Here is a 17,911-nt window from a genome sequence, read left to right as displayed (position 1 = left end):
CCCTAATGGCCAAGGTTGCAGAAGTGTAAACCTTCTTACTCCATCTATCCAGTGCCCTGGAGTCTCTATCAGAAGGGGTAGGATTTTTAGCAGTAGAAGCCTTTATGCCCTTGGGCCCCTATAAAATAGTCTCTGGATCTGCAATAGGATTTTTAAAAAGGAACTTGTGGGACTCAGGGACCCTGTAGTATCTGTCAGGTTTTCTGGAAGCAGGAGGCAGGGAATCAGGGGCCAAACTAGATTCCAAAAAATCATCATCAACAATGTCTAGTACAGGAGGAACAGCTAAAGGCCTATGCTGAGGTAGGAAAAGGAAATCCCCAAGCCTATTTTCTCAATCTGAAACATCCTGGCTTTCCCAGTGGAAATGTTCCCTTAGAGTATGTAAGGTTTCTCCAAAAGAAAAATCCTCAGGAGGAGAGGCAGAGGGAATGGATTCCTCTGCATCAGAATCTTCATAAGTAGATAAGGGCAAATCCAGAACATCAGAAGAATCAGAAAAAACAGAATCCTGATCAGAAGATTCATAATCAACTTCAGTCCTAGGCCTCTTAGAAGGGGGGGGGGGGTGGCTACCCCTGATTAGAGTTATTACATCTTCAGCCATTCTTATTTGTTTTTTAGGCATAGAGGACTGAGCATGTGGCCTGGGCTTCGTTTTTTTAGGCATGGATTGAGATTTAGGCCTAAGTAAAGAAGGAGGTGTCAGTTTAATATGGAAGTCTGAAGGCCTGAATACACCCTCAGAAGCCGGTGCCTGCACACCGGCTCCGGACCCATCCAAGGTAGAGACATCTGTGGGTTCCATAGTTGAAGCATCTTGCGGCATACCCATCCGAATGGGTCTCAGTAGAGGCCTGCAAATCAGAAGTAGTGGGTATCAGGGGCTGGGAAAGCACCTCACTGTGTACCGGGGAACTGGCGACTGGCTTAGGAGAAGCGTCATCGACAGTTTTGGACCTCGGTGGCTTGTCTCTGTCTTTATCTTTGTGTTTTTTCAGAATCCCGGTAGTCGGATGGCTAACCGATGATATTTCTGGATAATTAAATCGAGAACCGAAATATTTAGAGGTGAAAATATACTGACGACAGATAGTGTGCTGATTAAATAAAGCACAAAACCGAAAGCAAGGTACATCGTGGTCAGAGCCTAGGCAAGGAATACAGTACGAATGAAAATCTTTATGAGGTATTTGCTTTTCACAAGTAATGCAATTATTAACTTTTACTGACTTCAGTAAGGAGCAAGAAAAAGTTTCCTCAACAGGGTACTTAGCTTTATTTGACGACTTTGGTTCTGAAACTTGAAAATGAAAATTTCAGGAGTCGGCCGACTGGCACTTGCGAACTGCTTCTGCTTCGGGCACTGCACGGCAAGAAAGACTGATGTAATGGCATTGGCTGCATGTTTTACACCCCTGATGACCTGACGTTATGGAAGAAGGGACAGCAACTGATGCAGGTCCCAATACTTTATTAATCAGGCCGACTGAGGGCTACCTGCAAGCAGATAACCCTAATGTAATGACTGCAACAGTAAAACACGAAGAACATCTACCTATCTATATCAAACAAAGCTCCTCATTAGCACTCTTCAAGAAAAAGCTTGATGATTGGATGGGAGATAGGAAATTCATGCTGGGGATCATTTCTGTGGCTCTGCTCGACAGGGACACAGGAAAATAATTTTCTTGGGTGGTGAAAGCCAGGGTACCTTTTTGGCTAGGCTTATATAGGCCCTAGGGCCAATAGCCTAGTACCTACCTGAACCAATTCAGTGGTAACATAAGGGGCATTTGCTCTGTATTTGTCGTTCTGTGACAGACTTAGATGCAACTGCAGATCACTCTTATCAGCCTCTTTACAGACCATGGAATTATTCAGCAAACTATCTTGGTTAGGGCTGGATGACAAATTTCAACTGAACTGAGTGAAAAAAAATTCCTACTATAACAGCAGAAAAAAAAAATCACTAAACTTGGCAAAGTGGTCTGACTTCTGAGATTAAGATTTTAGTGGAGATGGGCAAGATATCCATGAGGGAGGGAGAGACTACAACTTGTAAATGGGATCAAAAGCACAAGGTCAAATGGCTGCCACAACTATCCTTTTTATAAAGCTCTTTAATAAGGTACTTAAAACAGTGAACAACATGGTAAATAAACAATTAAGTGACGTCAGCACTTAACAGCACTTGCCCAAGGAGGCTGAGCAACTCTAAAATAGGAAAAGTGTGGACATGGTGGGGCATGAGTTGGTATCAAAAAATACAGAGTAAAAACAAATGGATGTTTTTATAACAAAATATTTAAAGCAAAAATACGTTAACTATAGTTATTAGGTTGCAGACAAGAATAAGCAAATTTACTTTTTTGTTTATTAATCTTAGGTTATGTATTCCCACTTTTGATGTTATTGTATTTAACTTGTTTTGGACTGTATAAATGTTAATAAAGTTGAAAAATGAAAAGCAAAAAATTAAAAAATGCAGAGAAACAAATAAGACAGCACTCTTATATAGACCACAAATGCCCCATTTCAGAACTGACTACAGTATCAGATTTCCTACAGCCTGCAAATAAATCATCCAACTCTAATCCCTGCCTATACCCCAGCCTGCATCCCCTCATTCCTGGTTAAACATGACCGCAAATCAGTCTTCTTTATCAGGCTTAGTGGAGACTGTTTAGGGACTTCTCCAGAGCAAATCTACTTCACTTTGAAGATCTATGCAAAACTCCTGCAAATTCCCCACAAATGGACCCAAGAGGGATGCTGCATTTATCTCTGACTTTAAACAGCTGTATAATAAAATAAGTACCTGTGCTCCATAACTATAACACTAAATAAACCTCTGTGGTGGAACTCTTGGAATTTAATAAACTATATAATGAAGAAAAATAATGAAAAATTGTTAGAAATCTCCATTTTGCTATCTCAATACCATGCTGATAAATGTCAACAAGGAACTTAGCATTATTATAAAATGAAAACAGACTGGAGTATGAACTGAAAGTTGCTACAGATACCAGAGGAAACAAGTCTTTCTTCTGTTATGGCAGAAAGTTAAGGAACAAAGCCCAAAATGCAGAGCTCATCTATAACAAATATTGCAATTCTGATCCCAAGAATATAGGCAATATATTAGAGGTCAAAATGAATGCTAACTTTACTGCCACCTACCTGCATTGTTGTCTTCCCCCTATCCCTTAAAATTTAGTTTCCCCTGGAAATGACCTTGGAATTGGAACAGAGGCTAATACAGTAATTCTGTGGAAGCGGACAACATTACCAGGCTGCATTCTCATCAGTGCAATGCATGTACTATCCGAGCTTCACACCTTAAATGTTCAACATCAGCCTATCCACAGGATTTGTGTCTGATACCTGGGGAAAGGCTACAGTGACTCCCCTACTCAAGGGCAGTCCCTGTGCAAACCTAGGTAATTGTAGGTTCATCAGTCTCACCAGTCTATATGCAAAGCCATAGAATGCTTTATGGTAGAAATCATTTATGCAGCGCAAATTATCTGGACCCAAATCAGTTTGGTTTTATGAAGGGTAGGTCCTTGCTCCTGAACCGAGTAAGCTTCTTTGAAAAATACTTCAGAGGATAGGTACAGTGGTCCCTCCATTCATACTGCTTAGCAAAACCTGGCCAAGCCTTTTACCACTATCCTTATGCTAACATTACTGACAGATTAACAAAACGTAAAGTAAATCTCTGTGTTGCTCACTGTAGATTAAATTAGATATCCAACAAATTCCAAAGTATGAATATTGTCTTTACCCTCTCTGAATATAAAAAATAACTAGTGGGATACCACAAGGATCAGTGCTGGGCCCTTTCCTGTTTGGCATTTACTTTGCAGACATCTTAGCCAATAACTCAGAGTGAGTTTTTCCAAGTTTGCTGATGATTGCAACCTGTTATCCAACTCCTCTCCCCTGATAAAAACAGTTCCATCAAGAGCTGGAATATCCATATATGTATTAAAAATAGCCTGAAGCTAAATGCAAAATGTTTTCACCACATACCGTCATAAGAGACTTGGGTACTTATCTGCACACAATTCACTCTCATTTGTCATCATCTTGCTATTGTAGTCAGGAAATCCGGGCTGGCCTAGTTAATATCTACAGGAATATCTTTAAGATGTAAATAAAGCCACCCTACCAATATACATTTCCCTTACTGGACCCATCATAGACTACAATGCCCCCTTCGGAATGTACAAATCCAAACAGATCATTCAACTGGAAAGGCCCCAAAGATTTCTAAACTAGAATATTAAAGTCCTGAAATCCTACAGCTCCCCCAACAGATTAGTATGTCTCTCCTTATACTCAGTAGCCTACTGGCTGCTGTAAAGTGAACTGTGTCCAGATTTCCAAGCCATGAAAGACTGAATCTTCTTTGACCTCTTCTTTGCAAAGCCACTACAGCTAAGCGCTCATGAATATGACTGCTAAATGTAAAAAATGATCTGTAGTCTATTTTCCTAAATCCAAATGGCCATACATATTAACAGCATGCAGACTTTTGAAAACAAAATTTAACTTCAGAGCTACTCAAAATGTCTGGGTTTTCATACCAAACTTTTTTTTTTAATCAAGATAAGTGCCAGGTCTAAAACCATCTTAATAGGTAATAAATATCAATACTTAATAAGGCAGCAGATATAACTAATAAAAAAGGAAAAACAGGAGGTGTCGGCATGGACCCATTTATGACTACTTTGTAATCTAACCATATCCTTTGTATATTAGCAGAGTATAGCAAAACTTTCAGATAACTTAGTATTTGTTTGATCACTTCAGTGGCTCTGCTGGACAGAGGCACAGGGAACTAATCTAAGGGGGTGGTGAAAGCCAACACATTCTGGCTAGGCTTATAAATGCCTTCGGGCAGATAGCCTAGTACCTACCTATGAACCTATATGCAGATTATGTGAAGGTTGTATGTCTGGAATTGCACTGGATATTGATCTCTGCACAAGAACATTTTGAAAATCACCATTCAGCTCTCACAAACTACACACCATAGCACTACCCTTGTAAGACTCCTTGCCCCCTCCCTCAGAATAAGAAGGTGTACCTTATGGAGGATGTAACAGCACTTAGAGATCAATGAAGGATAAGACACCCCACAACTACCAAAGTTATTAAACCAGCTATTTCTGAATACAATGCATGTACTACAGTTGTTTCTGCACTTCATTATGTGAAAGTACAAATACCTTCACCACCATCACAAATGTACTTTCTTCCTTATGCAACAAATGTAATAGTCCTGTTTAGAATATGGAAGAACATGGTAAAGGTGTAGAATTATAAGGCAGCTTCTCCTATTAAAGTTTGAAGTAGCAAGTTATTTGAATTCATGTCTCACGTTTACAACTACTGTCATAGGATTGCACACAGTGATGAAACTCAGCAGGAGCACAGCTTCTGCACTTTCTTCTACAGGTACTTAAAGTGAAATTCTTAAATCAACAACATAAATTTTGAATGTTGTCACTGTATTACAATGAAAATTAAATAACCATTTCAATGAATGAGGGATCATTGCAAGGGACATTTTTCCTTAACACAGTGCAATGACCCCAAACTTGATTACATTCAAGGTGAGGATATATTTTCAAAAGCTCTGTAAAATGATCTTTCAAATGTTTTTTATTCAAAAGTCATTTGGATACTCACGCTTTGTTAAATAGGTTAGGAGCCATTTTAGAAACTGCATCTTAAATGACATGCTTCCAACATAAAATGGGACGAGTACTAAGCCACCCAGCAAAATGTACTTCAGTATCTCTCAAAAAAAAATGCTTACCACTTGATTTAATATTTCTTTAAATGCTTTCCATAGGTTTTTAACACATGGAGTCGCATCGATTTTCATGTACTTCCAAGGCTACCATTAACAGCAGCAGTACAAATTATTACTTAGCAGCTCTGGTACAATGTGGACTTGCATTTTTATTCTGTTTTCATTCTTCTGTTGCAAGTGCATTTCAATGAGGTGGGATGGCAGTAAAGCTTCCTATCTACAACAAGCCTAGAAGAGACATTTGGTACTCACCTCTGCACAAGCTGTACAATACTTTGTGTGTTCATGAAAAATATCTCTCGGTCAGCTTTCCTCTGTAAAGTTGCAGCATGTCCATCAAGGATACTTGCTATCTAAAAGAGAAGCATTATAGAATGTATGACTGACCTTGTAACTAATACTTATTGGCTGTATATTTTACTTTAAGTTATAGATCCTTCCTGCCATAAAATGGGCAGACCAGGATGTGTGAAGAAAGGCAACAGAAGTTCACTGCCTTAAGTATCAATATTAGCATGAACAAATTTATAGTAATATTTATGGTGTTCTGTTCTGAAAATCACACAGCATTATGAAAATGTCACAAGATTATGAACTTCGCAAGTAAAATAATGCAAATATTTTCAGCAAATTTACTATTACTGGCAAATAACTTACAAACCTGACAAAGAGAGAATTTCAACTAAATCCAAAGGCCAAGAGAAAAGGAATGTCTTTCCTTAAGGCATGAAAACTCATTTGAGAAAAAGGCTTTCCCTGAGCAGGTTTAATCTTGCCATGTTTAACTCTAAAAATATGTCATCGGAGGAGTAAAGCTGTTGGGTCAGATGTCTTAATTTTAGCTAGTGTGCAGACGTTAACCAGTCAGCTACAAGTGCATGACAACTGTTTCATACTTTGTTTACTTGTGATAATGATAATGCGAGCATGCCTACAAAAGTAACTCTGACAATCTAAAAAAGCAATGCTGGTGCTTTGTGTTTGAACAGACATTTGAGTAAGAGAGTATACTCCCTAGCCATGGAATTTACCAAAGGTAGAGCCGCGGTGATGCAGCGGTTAGCGTTGTCACCTCACAGCAAGAGGTTCTCCCATTTGATTTTCGGCTACAGCGCCTTCTATGTGGAGTCTGCATGTCCTCCCCGCAGTCGAGTGACGTTAAAGACATGCAGGTAGGTGTGAGCATGAATGGGCGTGCCTTTGTTGAAGGTTGGGTGTCGGGCTGGCAACTTGGCACCATAAAAAATCTACTGCCAATCATGAGCGGACCAGATTTCCGCAGTGGCGACCCCTAACTGGGAAAAGCCGAAAGTCTTTTAGAGTTTCCAGAGCTTTTGTTGACACCTCCATAAACATAGCTCTTCCATCCCCAGTGTCAGGCTAATATACTCTTTATAAGGAAGAGACATTTGTACCATTATTTATTTATTTTTTTAAGGCTGGAAAGCATTTGCAAGAGTGCTGCCATCAGTGGCATTCAGCCCCTTGGTCTGTAAAGTCCAATAAGATCTCTGGCCTACCTTCCTTACTTTTTGTATGCCAAGTTAAGGCAGTACTGACCTGTCCCACTACTGAGCTTTGTAGATGTAAAAGAGATGCTAAAATAAACCACCTCAGACTCTCCTTTCGTGTGGTTCATATAGGAAGCAAGTGACAGGATTCAAGCAGTTATAGTGAGCTACTCACGCAGTTTTGCTATGTTCATTACAAGGATTTCAGCAACCCAACTAAAGCAGTACTCCTTATCCATGGCAGAGTAGTAAAGCAACAAAGAAGGAATGCACCAATGCAAGTCATGCAGGATGATGCCTGCCCTGCTCACAGACTGGATACCCAACAGAGGGAGGTCCAAGTGGCTTCCTACCAAATAACCTTTGCTGTCATGCTTTCGAAATGTGCAGTAGTCATGGCTACCACATTTGTAGAGTAAGCCCCAGCTGATGCCCCTAATAGTTTGTTGCTAGCCTCATAAAAAAGAATACAATTACCCAACCAATTGGAAGGAGTTAACTCACTCACTCCAATGGAGCTCAGGAAGTTTGCACTGTAATTTCCAATGGGCAAAGCCTAAGCCTGACAGAATCAAATTATGTCCTAACATTTCAAACAAACATTCATATCTCTGGAACCACAGAGATTACGACAGAAATATAAATGGCAAACTCTTCAGTACAAACTATTTTTATAGTGGCAGTTTTCTTTTGGTGCTAGGTTTTAAACCGAATTTTATAAGCCACAGTAAACACAATAACTATAACATTTGTAATATTTTGTAAATAACTTACAATATCTCAGTAACCACTCAAGTTACACACATACTGTTCATCTAGCCGAGAGCTTTCATATGAGGCTAAGGAGTTCTGTCTGTGTTACTTGGTTGTTAAGATATTTAGAAAAATGTGAAAATTATAGCTATATAAATTAATATCATAAAAACAAGAGTTAATATATATTCACCGGCACTAGACAGAGGTCAAACATTAATGCAGCTGAGTTTGCTATTGTGTAATTTTAAGATGAAATTTTTAAAAAACTTCTACATAGCATGGTTATGGAACTATTGATGCAAATACGAACAAACAATATTTGGGCTCCTATTAGAAGACTGAAGGACGCATTCACTCGAATGCGCCTTGCTCAAACTTAAAAGACTGAAACGGCAAAATATCGAAGAGGCTTTTAAGCGAATTCTTTCCCTGGGAAGAATTTGCTTGGCCGCTTCATTACTTCACCGTTTTTGGCACTGTAGTGTGGTCTCAGAGTTGGTATATTTAAGTAGGGGGGGTATGTGGGGAGCAAAGCCCCACACTTAATGTAATGTTTAAAGGATTTTGTTTTTTATTTTTTTTTATGTTGGAATAGCAATTAATCACTGTTCTGACAGTTTGAAACTGTCAGCTTTCACTTACATAGGGTCGATTAATCACCGTTCACTTTTTTAAGCATTCGGTGATCTAATATAGACCCCAATATTTGATGCCTTGAGGCGTCAGTAGAGGTTAACTGCAGATACGCTTGGAGGCATCACTTGGATGTAATGTTAACCAGCCTACCTATTTTTTTATTTTTTTTGGCATAAAGGAGACAGAGTTAGTTTGTCTGAGTCATATTCAGATATCCATCCAGGAGCCTTTCCTGTTTTCAGAACTAGGGGTAATTAGACAGCATGAGTACACAGGTTTAAGACAACGTGCTTGTACCCATAAACTCTGCAGCAGTCCTAGGTTTTACTCCCATAGCCTCACCTACTGTGATTCTGAGCAAGTCAATTAACACTACATTGATCCCTTATCACCTTTCAAAGGGATGATGTGCCTAGTAGGCTTTTCCTGTTTAACAAACGTGTGTATCTATGTAAAGAGAGAGACAGTGAGAGAGAGAGTGTGTGTGTGTGTGTGTGTGTCTACACACACACACACATATATATATATATATATATATATATATATATACACACACACACACACACGTGTCTGTGTGTGTGCATAATACATACATATATATATATATATATATATATATATATATATATGTATGTATACATACACATACATATATACACAAACACTTTTTGATAAAGTGCCAGCTAAGATACTATTTTTTTAATACCTTTATTAAATTATCACTTAAGACATAGAAAAACATACATTAACATAAAAGAAAACCAACTATAGTAACATGTTTCTAGTTACATACATTATAGATCACATATGTTATTTTCTTACAACTATCATCAGTCCAGCATTACATAAATTGTTCAGTTCCTGCCTTCCCTTAAACCTGTCTCCTCCTGCTGAACATTATTGTGCATGTATTGTTCCTACAATTTCCATTTATTGTAATGTCATTTGCTCCTTTCCTTTTCAAAGTTCCCACTTCCAGTTCTTTTTTCTCTGTTACAATATTCAATACTTCAAATACAGTTGATTTAGAATTTGATTTCCATTTTCTAGTACTTGATATCATTGGCAGACGGCAGAAATAAACCCAACAAGGCCTTACTTTGCCTAGAAAATCCAGAACCTGTATCCCAGTTAAAAAGAATAATTTCAGTAGCTGCACCCATTTGCTCACCCAATGTTTATTATGGAGTACTTGGTAGGGAATTTTTAAAACTTGCCAACTCATCACACTTGTTGCCAGTTACCTTCTTTTTCGCTATCGTAGCGCCAACATTTGCCCAGACCTGAGAAAAAATTCTTTGTAGTCCGCTTGGGTTATGAAAATACCTATGCAAAAACTTCCAAGCAAAAATCCTAAACCTTCTAGACTTTGCTGCATCAAAATCCAAACATATGCAAGTGCTTTCACCAAATGCTGAATAAAAAAAATTATCACTTTTTCATAAAATCATTACTGTTTATTGTTAAAAAATATAATACAACTTAGGGCTTTCATTCTCCTAACAAAAGGACCTTTTTCAGAGTTGAAAAAAATACAAATCATATCCAAATGATCTTTTATATAGCATGACATAATTTCATTAATTGCCTGTGTACCAATCAATTAAAAACAAATCAGTAATTTATTAATAATACATTAAGTTAAAACCTTTTAAATTTTCAAACAAAAATTCTAAATAGCATTAGCTTTAATTTTTAACAAACTAGAAATGGAAATACTATCACTGATTCCTGGTTTTTGCTTAGCATTTAAACAAATTTCATCATGTTAGTTCTTTAAGTTCCATAAAATGTCATAGTCACCTCCCCCTTCTCTCACATAGACCCTATCTATAATGAAAAAAATACATTTATTAAAGGAACTACATTTTATTGAATGTTTAAAAAGGGCATTGATTGTTTTCTTTTTTTTATCTCATACATATGTTCATATACTATCTGTTTTAGCTTTCTGTAATAAACACTACAAGATGTGAAGGTTGCAATTGAAGCTAATTTACTAGTGTCACAATTACATTTTCCTGGACACTACAAACTTCTCTCTAAATAATGAATTACGTATGGGCCATCATTTATACATGTACAATATTTACAAGTTCCACACTTAGACATTCTTGAAATACTATTTCTTGTAGTGGTAACCTGTGGAATTTCCAATAAGATTTTACCCCTCTTATAGACTATATTTGGTTTAGAACCCAATATAATTTTAAGTTCATCATCACAGAATATCTCCCAACAGTCATTCAAAATCTTCCACACTCTCAGATCTTCAGGGCAGTATGGGGATAATCATTGCCCCACTTCTGTCGGTTTTCAACACGTTGGTAGTATTAATCCCCTTTGTGTCCATAATATTCAGGGTATCACTATTTGACATAAATTGCATCTGTGTGTTTAGTACGGGGGCATATTTGTTGCTCCTCCCTTCATTAATCTCATTCACGATCATACCCAATAGTGATTCTGAGCAGTCTCTTTCCTAAAACATCTCAATTAAAATGCTTAATTCCTTTACATAATCTATGTCTTTAGTAATGAGCCTTGAGAGTCTAACCATCTGTCCTTTGACTATGCTTTTCTTCTGTGCAAAGGGGTGACAAATTTTATAGTGTAAAAATATATTTCAATAAGTCATTTTATGAAAGATGTTTGAAATTAACATATTATTGGGCTTCTCTTTCATAATACACAGATCTAGAAAATTAATCCTATCAGTAGCAAAAAACTAAGTATATCTTCAACACTCTATGGTAGTTTTTAATAATCCATGAATTTCTCAAAAGAGTTAATATTACCTTCCATAAAACTAGGGAATCATCCACAAATCTGTAATATCTGTAAATGTTTTTCTTAAATGGTGAATCAAAACATCATTCAGCCAAGACTAAATTTGCATTAATCGGGGCACATGTACCCCTCATTGCTACACCTGAGATTTGCTGAAAAAATTCCCCTTCAAAGAAGATGAAAACTCCAGCAAAGCTAGAACTTCCACTGAGTGACCTCTCAAACCTCTTGTATCAGAGGCATATGGGATATATGCAAATGACCCTTATGAACATCAAGTGTTTCAACTTATTGGTGATTCTGAATGTCCATGACTTGCTTCATCATTTTAATGGACAATTTCAGGCCAATAAAGCCAAACCCCACTAGCTGTGGATATGCATATTTCGACCTTGTTATGACATCGTCAGCACAAGCAAAGTGTTTGATTAAGCATAAGAAACACAGGGCTGTTATACCCAGCTGATGTCCATTATCATTAGGGTCACTGCAAAAATATCCCAAACAACAAACTAAAACAATAAGTGAGAAGGTCACTGAAAAAACAATCAGTAAAAACAAAATGAAAACTCCAGCAAACCAATTCAGAATCGCCAATTAGCTGAAACACCTGATGTTCATAAGGGTCATTTGCATATATCTCATGTGCCTCTGATACAAGAGGTTTGGGAAGTCACTCAGTGGAAGTTCTAGCTTTGCTGGAGTTTTCATTTTGTTTTTACCTTCAAAGAAGATAAAATTATTCATTAAGACCAATTCTAAAAATTGTAAAATGACTTGACATGCCACACCTGCTAGATGGCTATTTGTGTACAGTATATTTGAGAAAAATTCCATCCCTGTCTTATGTGAAAGTACTAATTGATTACATCTGTTGCAGTCAACAAAATATCATCGTTCCATTCCACCTCATTTAATAAACGTAATAGATGTCAAGAGTTTCAGAATGTGCTTCTCCTTTAACAACACATGTTTACAATGAAAGTCTACATATGCTGCTAAGGGTTCAGTTTTTGACCCCTTTGCTGCCACAATTGGTCTTAATGAAGGGTCTGTTAGATTTTTATGCATCTTTGAAAACAAAATGTAGCTGGTATTGTGGGCTGCTCAGCTTTAATACAAGTTAATGTTTCCTTTGAAATAGTACCGTGACTAAACAAATTATATATAATGATGTCATAGAATAAGCTAAGAAAACTTCATTTTTGAAACAGTAGTGCATGTATCTGCATCACATATAACATAAAACAGCTTACTGCTATATGTAAAGTAATCCATTAAAACCACCCCACCCCCTTATCCAGTTTCATTACTCTCAGAGTGTTGTCTGTTATGGTAAATTTAATGTTGTTCTCTCCCCTTTAAATTATCTGCATGAATATCAAATCCATTGAGAGTATACCTTTATTTTATTTATTTATTTATTTATTTATTTTATTGCATTTGTTTACCGGGAAAGTCCACTGGGCCTAAAAGAGCCCATTTTTAGTAGAGGCCCAGGGAGAAAACTCCAACAAGAACATAGATACAGAAAAAATATAAACATTAATTGGTACAGAATTAAAACCAGTGTTATACACAGTAATTACAGTAATATATACAGAATCTACGCAACAACCCTACTTTCCACGTGATCTCTACCAATGGAACCATCATAGAGCCTGTCTCCCACACCAAACTACTTGGTGTGACCATCGACCACAAGCTCAAATTTGACATACACATCAGCTTAACCATTAACTCTGTCAATAAGAAACTAGGCTCCATGTACAGAATAAATAACTTCCTAACCCCACACACCAAACTAACTATAGCTCGCACCCATCTCCTTTCAACCCTCCTTTATGCCTCTCCCCAATATTTTCATTCCTCAACAAGACTGAGCTAAATAAACTTTCTACAGCTTATAACCATATAGCCAGATTCATAACAGGGACGCCTTATCGAACCCACCACTGCCTAAATCTAAAGGCACTTGAATGGTTAGAACTGCCCAATATTCTCAAAATCAACCAACTCACTGAGGCTTTTAAGATAATTAACCAACCAGACAACACCCCCTCACTTAATAAAATACTTACCCCCTACTCCAACCTAACCTGCCTCAGATCTTCTAAAACTGTCCGGGTACAAACCGTCAAATCTAATAACTCTGGAGGTGATGCTCTCTACACCAACTCCATTGGTAGGCTTTGGAACTCCCTCCCAACCAGCCTAAGAATTATTACCTCACTCAACCAATTCAAAAAACACCTCAAAGAATTCCTCAAGTCACACTGGCTGTGCCCCTGTACCAAACCTGACTAACAAAAAGTCCAGGCCTGTACCACCCCAGAATTCCACCACTTCCCTCTAGGACGACAATTGCAATTGAAGCATGTGAGATTATTTAGTTAAGTTCTGTGCCTGTTTTATATAGTGTGTAAAGCCTGTTTTATATAGTGTGTAAAGCCAATTGTTGTATTTTTATTCTCTATTTCAACTACATGTATAGCCAATTGTTTTATTTTTATCTCTATTTCAAATATATGTAAAGCCTATAGTAATTTTTATTGTCTTAGCATCTATTATGTTATCTGTACCTTCTTCTTGGAGCTTTTCTCCCCGGGCCTCTACTGAAAATGGACATGTATCCAGCTAGACTAGCCCGGTAAACAAATGTAAAATAAAATAAATAAATAAATAAATAAAAATATGTATATAAAAGCAGGAATCTAGTTGGATTACAGTAATATATATGAAAATATACATTAAAGCAGGAATGTAGTTGGTTACCTTATATTCTATTCACACCATTGCTCAGAAGTAGTTATCACTGGGAGTGAAATGAGTCCCTTAATTTTCTTTACCAATGGCTCTAAATATAAAGCAAAGGGGGGAAAGAAGAAACCTCTCCCTGGTTCCTTTGCTCAGTCACAACTCATGAGAGAGGAACCCTCCCACTTTAATACTTTGATTGTGATCCCACATATATCCTCCTAATTAACTTTGTTATTGTTATCAGGCTCTGCAAATGTTTCTGTGGCCTTATTCATAAAATGCCATCTTACATTGCCAAATGATTTCTCTGCATAGAGACAGAGCAACAGCAGCAGTATTTTCTTACATTCTGCTTCCCTCTGGCTTATCATTTTTCTATTAATCTTGACAAATGTTTACCACCCCTCCACCAAATAACACTGATCCAAGCCAATCAATTTTGGCAACACCTACGTCATTCTTTTACCTAGTATAGGCAAACACTTTGCAATCATAACTTACAATTCAAATGGGTCTATATGAAATTGGATCTATTGGACATTTACCATCTAAGTATTACAGCCACAACAGCTTTCTTCCAAGATGTTGGTGCTTCCCCCTCCATTTAAAGTACTGTTAAATAAAACCTTCAAGATCTTTATCACTTGCTTCCCTCCTAACTTCCCAAGTTCCACAGGAATACCATCTGTTCCTGAAAACTCTCCTGCAGATTGATTACACATTACCCTTTTTATCTCACCTCCTCCTGTCAACAGTTAATTGTATAGCTTCATCTACCTCTAACCTTGGTATACTTAAATCTTCCATAAATATTTCTATTTGTCCTCTTTCTTGATTTTCATATTTCTCTGTTTTATACAAACTTTCATAACATTTCTGATATATCTGCAATATCTTTACAGGATCTCTGGTTATTTAACTTGTTATAGGTTCCCAGAGTTTTTCTACTTTGTGTTGTATAAGTCATCGTGCTAAAAGGTTTTGTGCTCTGGAGGTATTAATATTTGCTAAACTCATGCATATTATCTAGACATTTCTTATTTTCTCTTTAGCACTCTGCAGTTGTGCCACTTGTTCTGTGACATTCCTTTATTCTGCAATACTTTAACTTTTGTCAGCTCCTCTAAACAGTTCCTATTACAGTGCAACCATATTTTTTTTTCTTTTATTGCTACCCTATTTTTAAACTGCATTTTCATTTTATTCTACTCACTAGCTATAATGTCTGAAGAAATTTCTATCCTTCACAACAACTCTCAAATAATTTCCACTTCCCATTCCATAAATTCTTCTTTAAGGTAGGTGGGGAATGCTCCAACGTCTCATTTTTACTTCATTACCCTGTACTTGTATCTTAACTTTATTGGTGCACAATCTGAAATAGTTATTGTGTGTGTGTGTTAAAGCTTTCAATTAAATGCACATGTTCCTGTGGAATATAATTTCTATTTAGTCTAGCCCAGTCAATGTACTGTGGGAAATAATGTGCATATTTTCTCAGAGTTCCTACTGAATTCATGTCTTCCATACCAAACATTTTCATATATTTCTTTAGAAATTTGCTTCTTTTGTTAGATTTTTCCTTCTAGGTCCTTCAAATACATCCTCAATGTTTTAAATCAAGTTACAGTCTCCAGCTTTGAGATATTCCCTGCCGAAAGCTGATTAATTATCCCAAAATGTTCTTAAGCTCCATATTAGCAGTGTTTGGTAGAATATAAATACAGGCCAATATAATGCTCCTTCCTTGCCAGCAGCCCCTTACTACTACAAATATACTATTATCTTCTCCCCATCTTATATCACTTTTGGAGCTCCTCTAGCAATTACTATTACTCCCCTTTTTCTTTGTCCCTGATATTCGGCTGAATATCCATCCTGAAATATTTTCTTTATCACATTCACATGCTCATTTCTTTCCATATGTGTTTCCTGCAGCATTGCCATTTGCACTCTGCATTTATTAATATAATTCAATATCTTACTTTGTTGTCTATACCTGGAAGACCATTTATGTTCTAAAATATGGATAACATAGCCATTATCATAAGAAGTTCTGGTTCCCACCTTTTATACACAACTGCTTTTTTGAATGTGCATTTCCAACTTTCATGTTATAGCCAGGTTGAGCTTTTATATAGTTTTTGTATTGTTTTTGCCACTTGAACCTATTCCACACTTTCCATGACTTTTTGTTTTATTGCAAACCATCAAACAAAAAACTAAACACATTTTCTGAACACCCCTGTAACTTATTACCTTATAACAAATATACAAAACTATGTACATCTTCAAAAAATGAAGTGTAACCCTCCAGATAGGAACAACTGGCCCAGCACCCACAGGCATTACATAACCTAAAATTAAGGTTATCCATACTAAAATACATGTTACAGCCTGTGCCTGTGCATGTCCTTACATGTGCATTTAATTGAAAGTTTTGAAATGCATCCAATAACTGTTTCAGATCACACACTAATAATAACCAAAATAAAAATGCAGGATAATGAAATAAAAATGAGACACTGGCACTTTCCCACATATCTGTTGAAAAGAGAGAAATTTATGGAATGGGTAGTGGAAACTATTCGGGTGTTATTAGAGAACATGGACATTTCAGGGATCCTAAGTGAAAGGAAAGCAATGGTAGAGTTTTTAGTAGAATCTAGAACATAAGCTGTTGTTAAAAAGGGATAATTAGTACAACATATACAATATTGTGTGATAACTACAATAATCAATTGGAAGAGGTTAGAAAGGATTGGGAAGATAGACTGGATAAGCAATTCAGAAAGAAACAATGGGAGATATATGTATGTCTCCCAAGCATGCAACAACGTCTAAAAGATTTATGTTTACATAGGTATTTTTATCCACGAAGTAGACTCAAATAAGTTTTCCTCAGGTAGAAAGCAAATGGATGTGTGATGGGGAAGAAAGAGGTAACTGGGAACATATTTCTGGGCAGTGTAATGAGGTGGCAAACTTAATAAAATTCCCTTCAGACTACTCTATCAATAATGCTAGGTGAGTAATTTCTTCAGCTATGAAGCAGAATCAGAATTGCCTAGACAGTAAGGCCTTACTGAGTCTAATTACGGTGGCTGCCAAAAAAGCAATTACTAGAAAATGGAAATCAAAGTCTACACCAGTTGTACTAGACATAGTGAATATAGTAACAGTGCTAAAACAACCGGAAATGTGATCTTTAGAAGAGGGTAGGAGTAAATTACATAGAAAAAAATCAGAGTTGTGGTAACAATACATGCAGAATAATATTTTGGATGAGGAATGAAGTTTAAAAGAAGGCAGGATTTGAATGAGCTATGCAATGTTTGACAATGACTGGATAAATTCTAAGTGATGTATATAATTTTTGCAACTAAAAATATGTTAATATGGTTTGTTTTCATTTATAAAAATGTATGATGCCTATGACATAACTGATAATCTAATTAAGTGTTTTTTGTTTAAAAAACATCTACATTTATGGTAAAAGCCTAACATAAATATACTATGTTCTTCTTAGCTCACTGTTTCAGTAATGACTCTTGGGAAGATTCTTAAAGCAAAGTAAATAATCCAAGGGAAATCAAGCCATGGAGGATGGCTGAAGCAAATTCTGTCC

The 17,911-nt window shown here is 36.7% G+C and overlaps 1 protein-coding gene across 1 annotated transcript in view; it reads right to left on the bottom strand.

The window, feature by feature from the left end:
- Positions 1-17,911, bottom strand: part of ACACB (acetyl-CoA carboxylase beta) — a 1,510,375-nt gene that overhangs the window by 901,289 nt on the left and 591,175 nt on the right. The window contains exon 21 of the mRNA XM_044068517.1: positions 6,083-6,183. Within this exon, the coding sequence (XP_043924452.1) occupies positions 6,083-6,183 (101 nt within the window). The remainder of the gene's footprint in view (positions 1-6,082; positions 6,184-17,911) is intronic.

This window comes from Protopterus annectens, chromosome 4.part0, assembly GCF_019279795.1.
Source record: "Protopterus annectens isolate FY-2018-M chromosome 4.part0, PAN1.0, whole genome shotgun sequence".
Classification (NCBI taxonomy): Eukaryota; Metazoa; Chordata; order Ceratodontiformes; family Protopteridae; genus Protopterus; species Protopterus annectens.
This window is presented reverse-complemented; position numbering and strand designations above follow the sequence as displayed.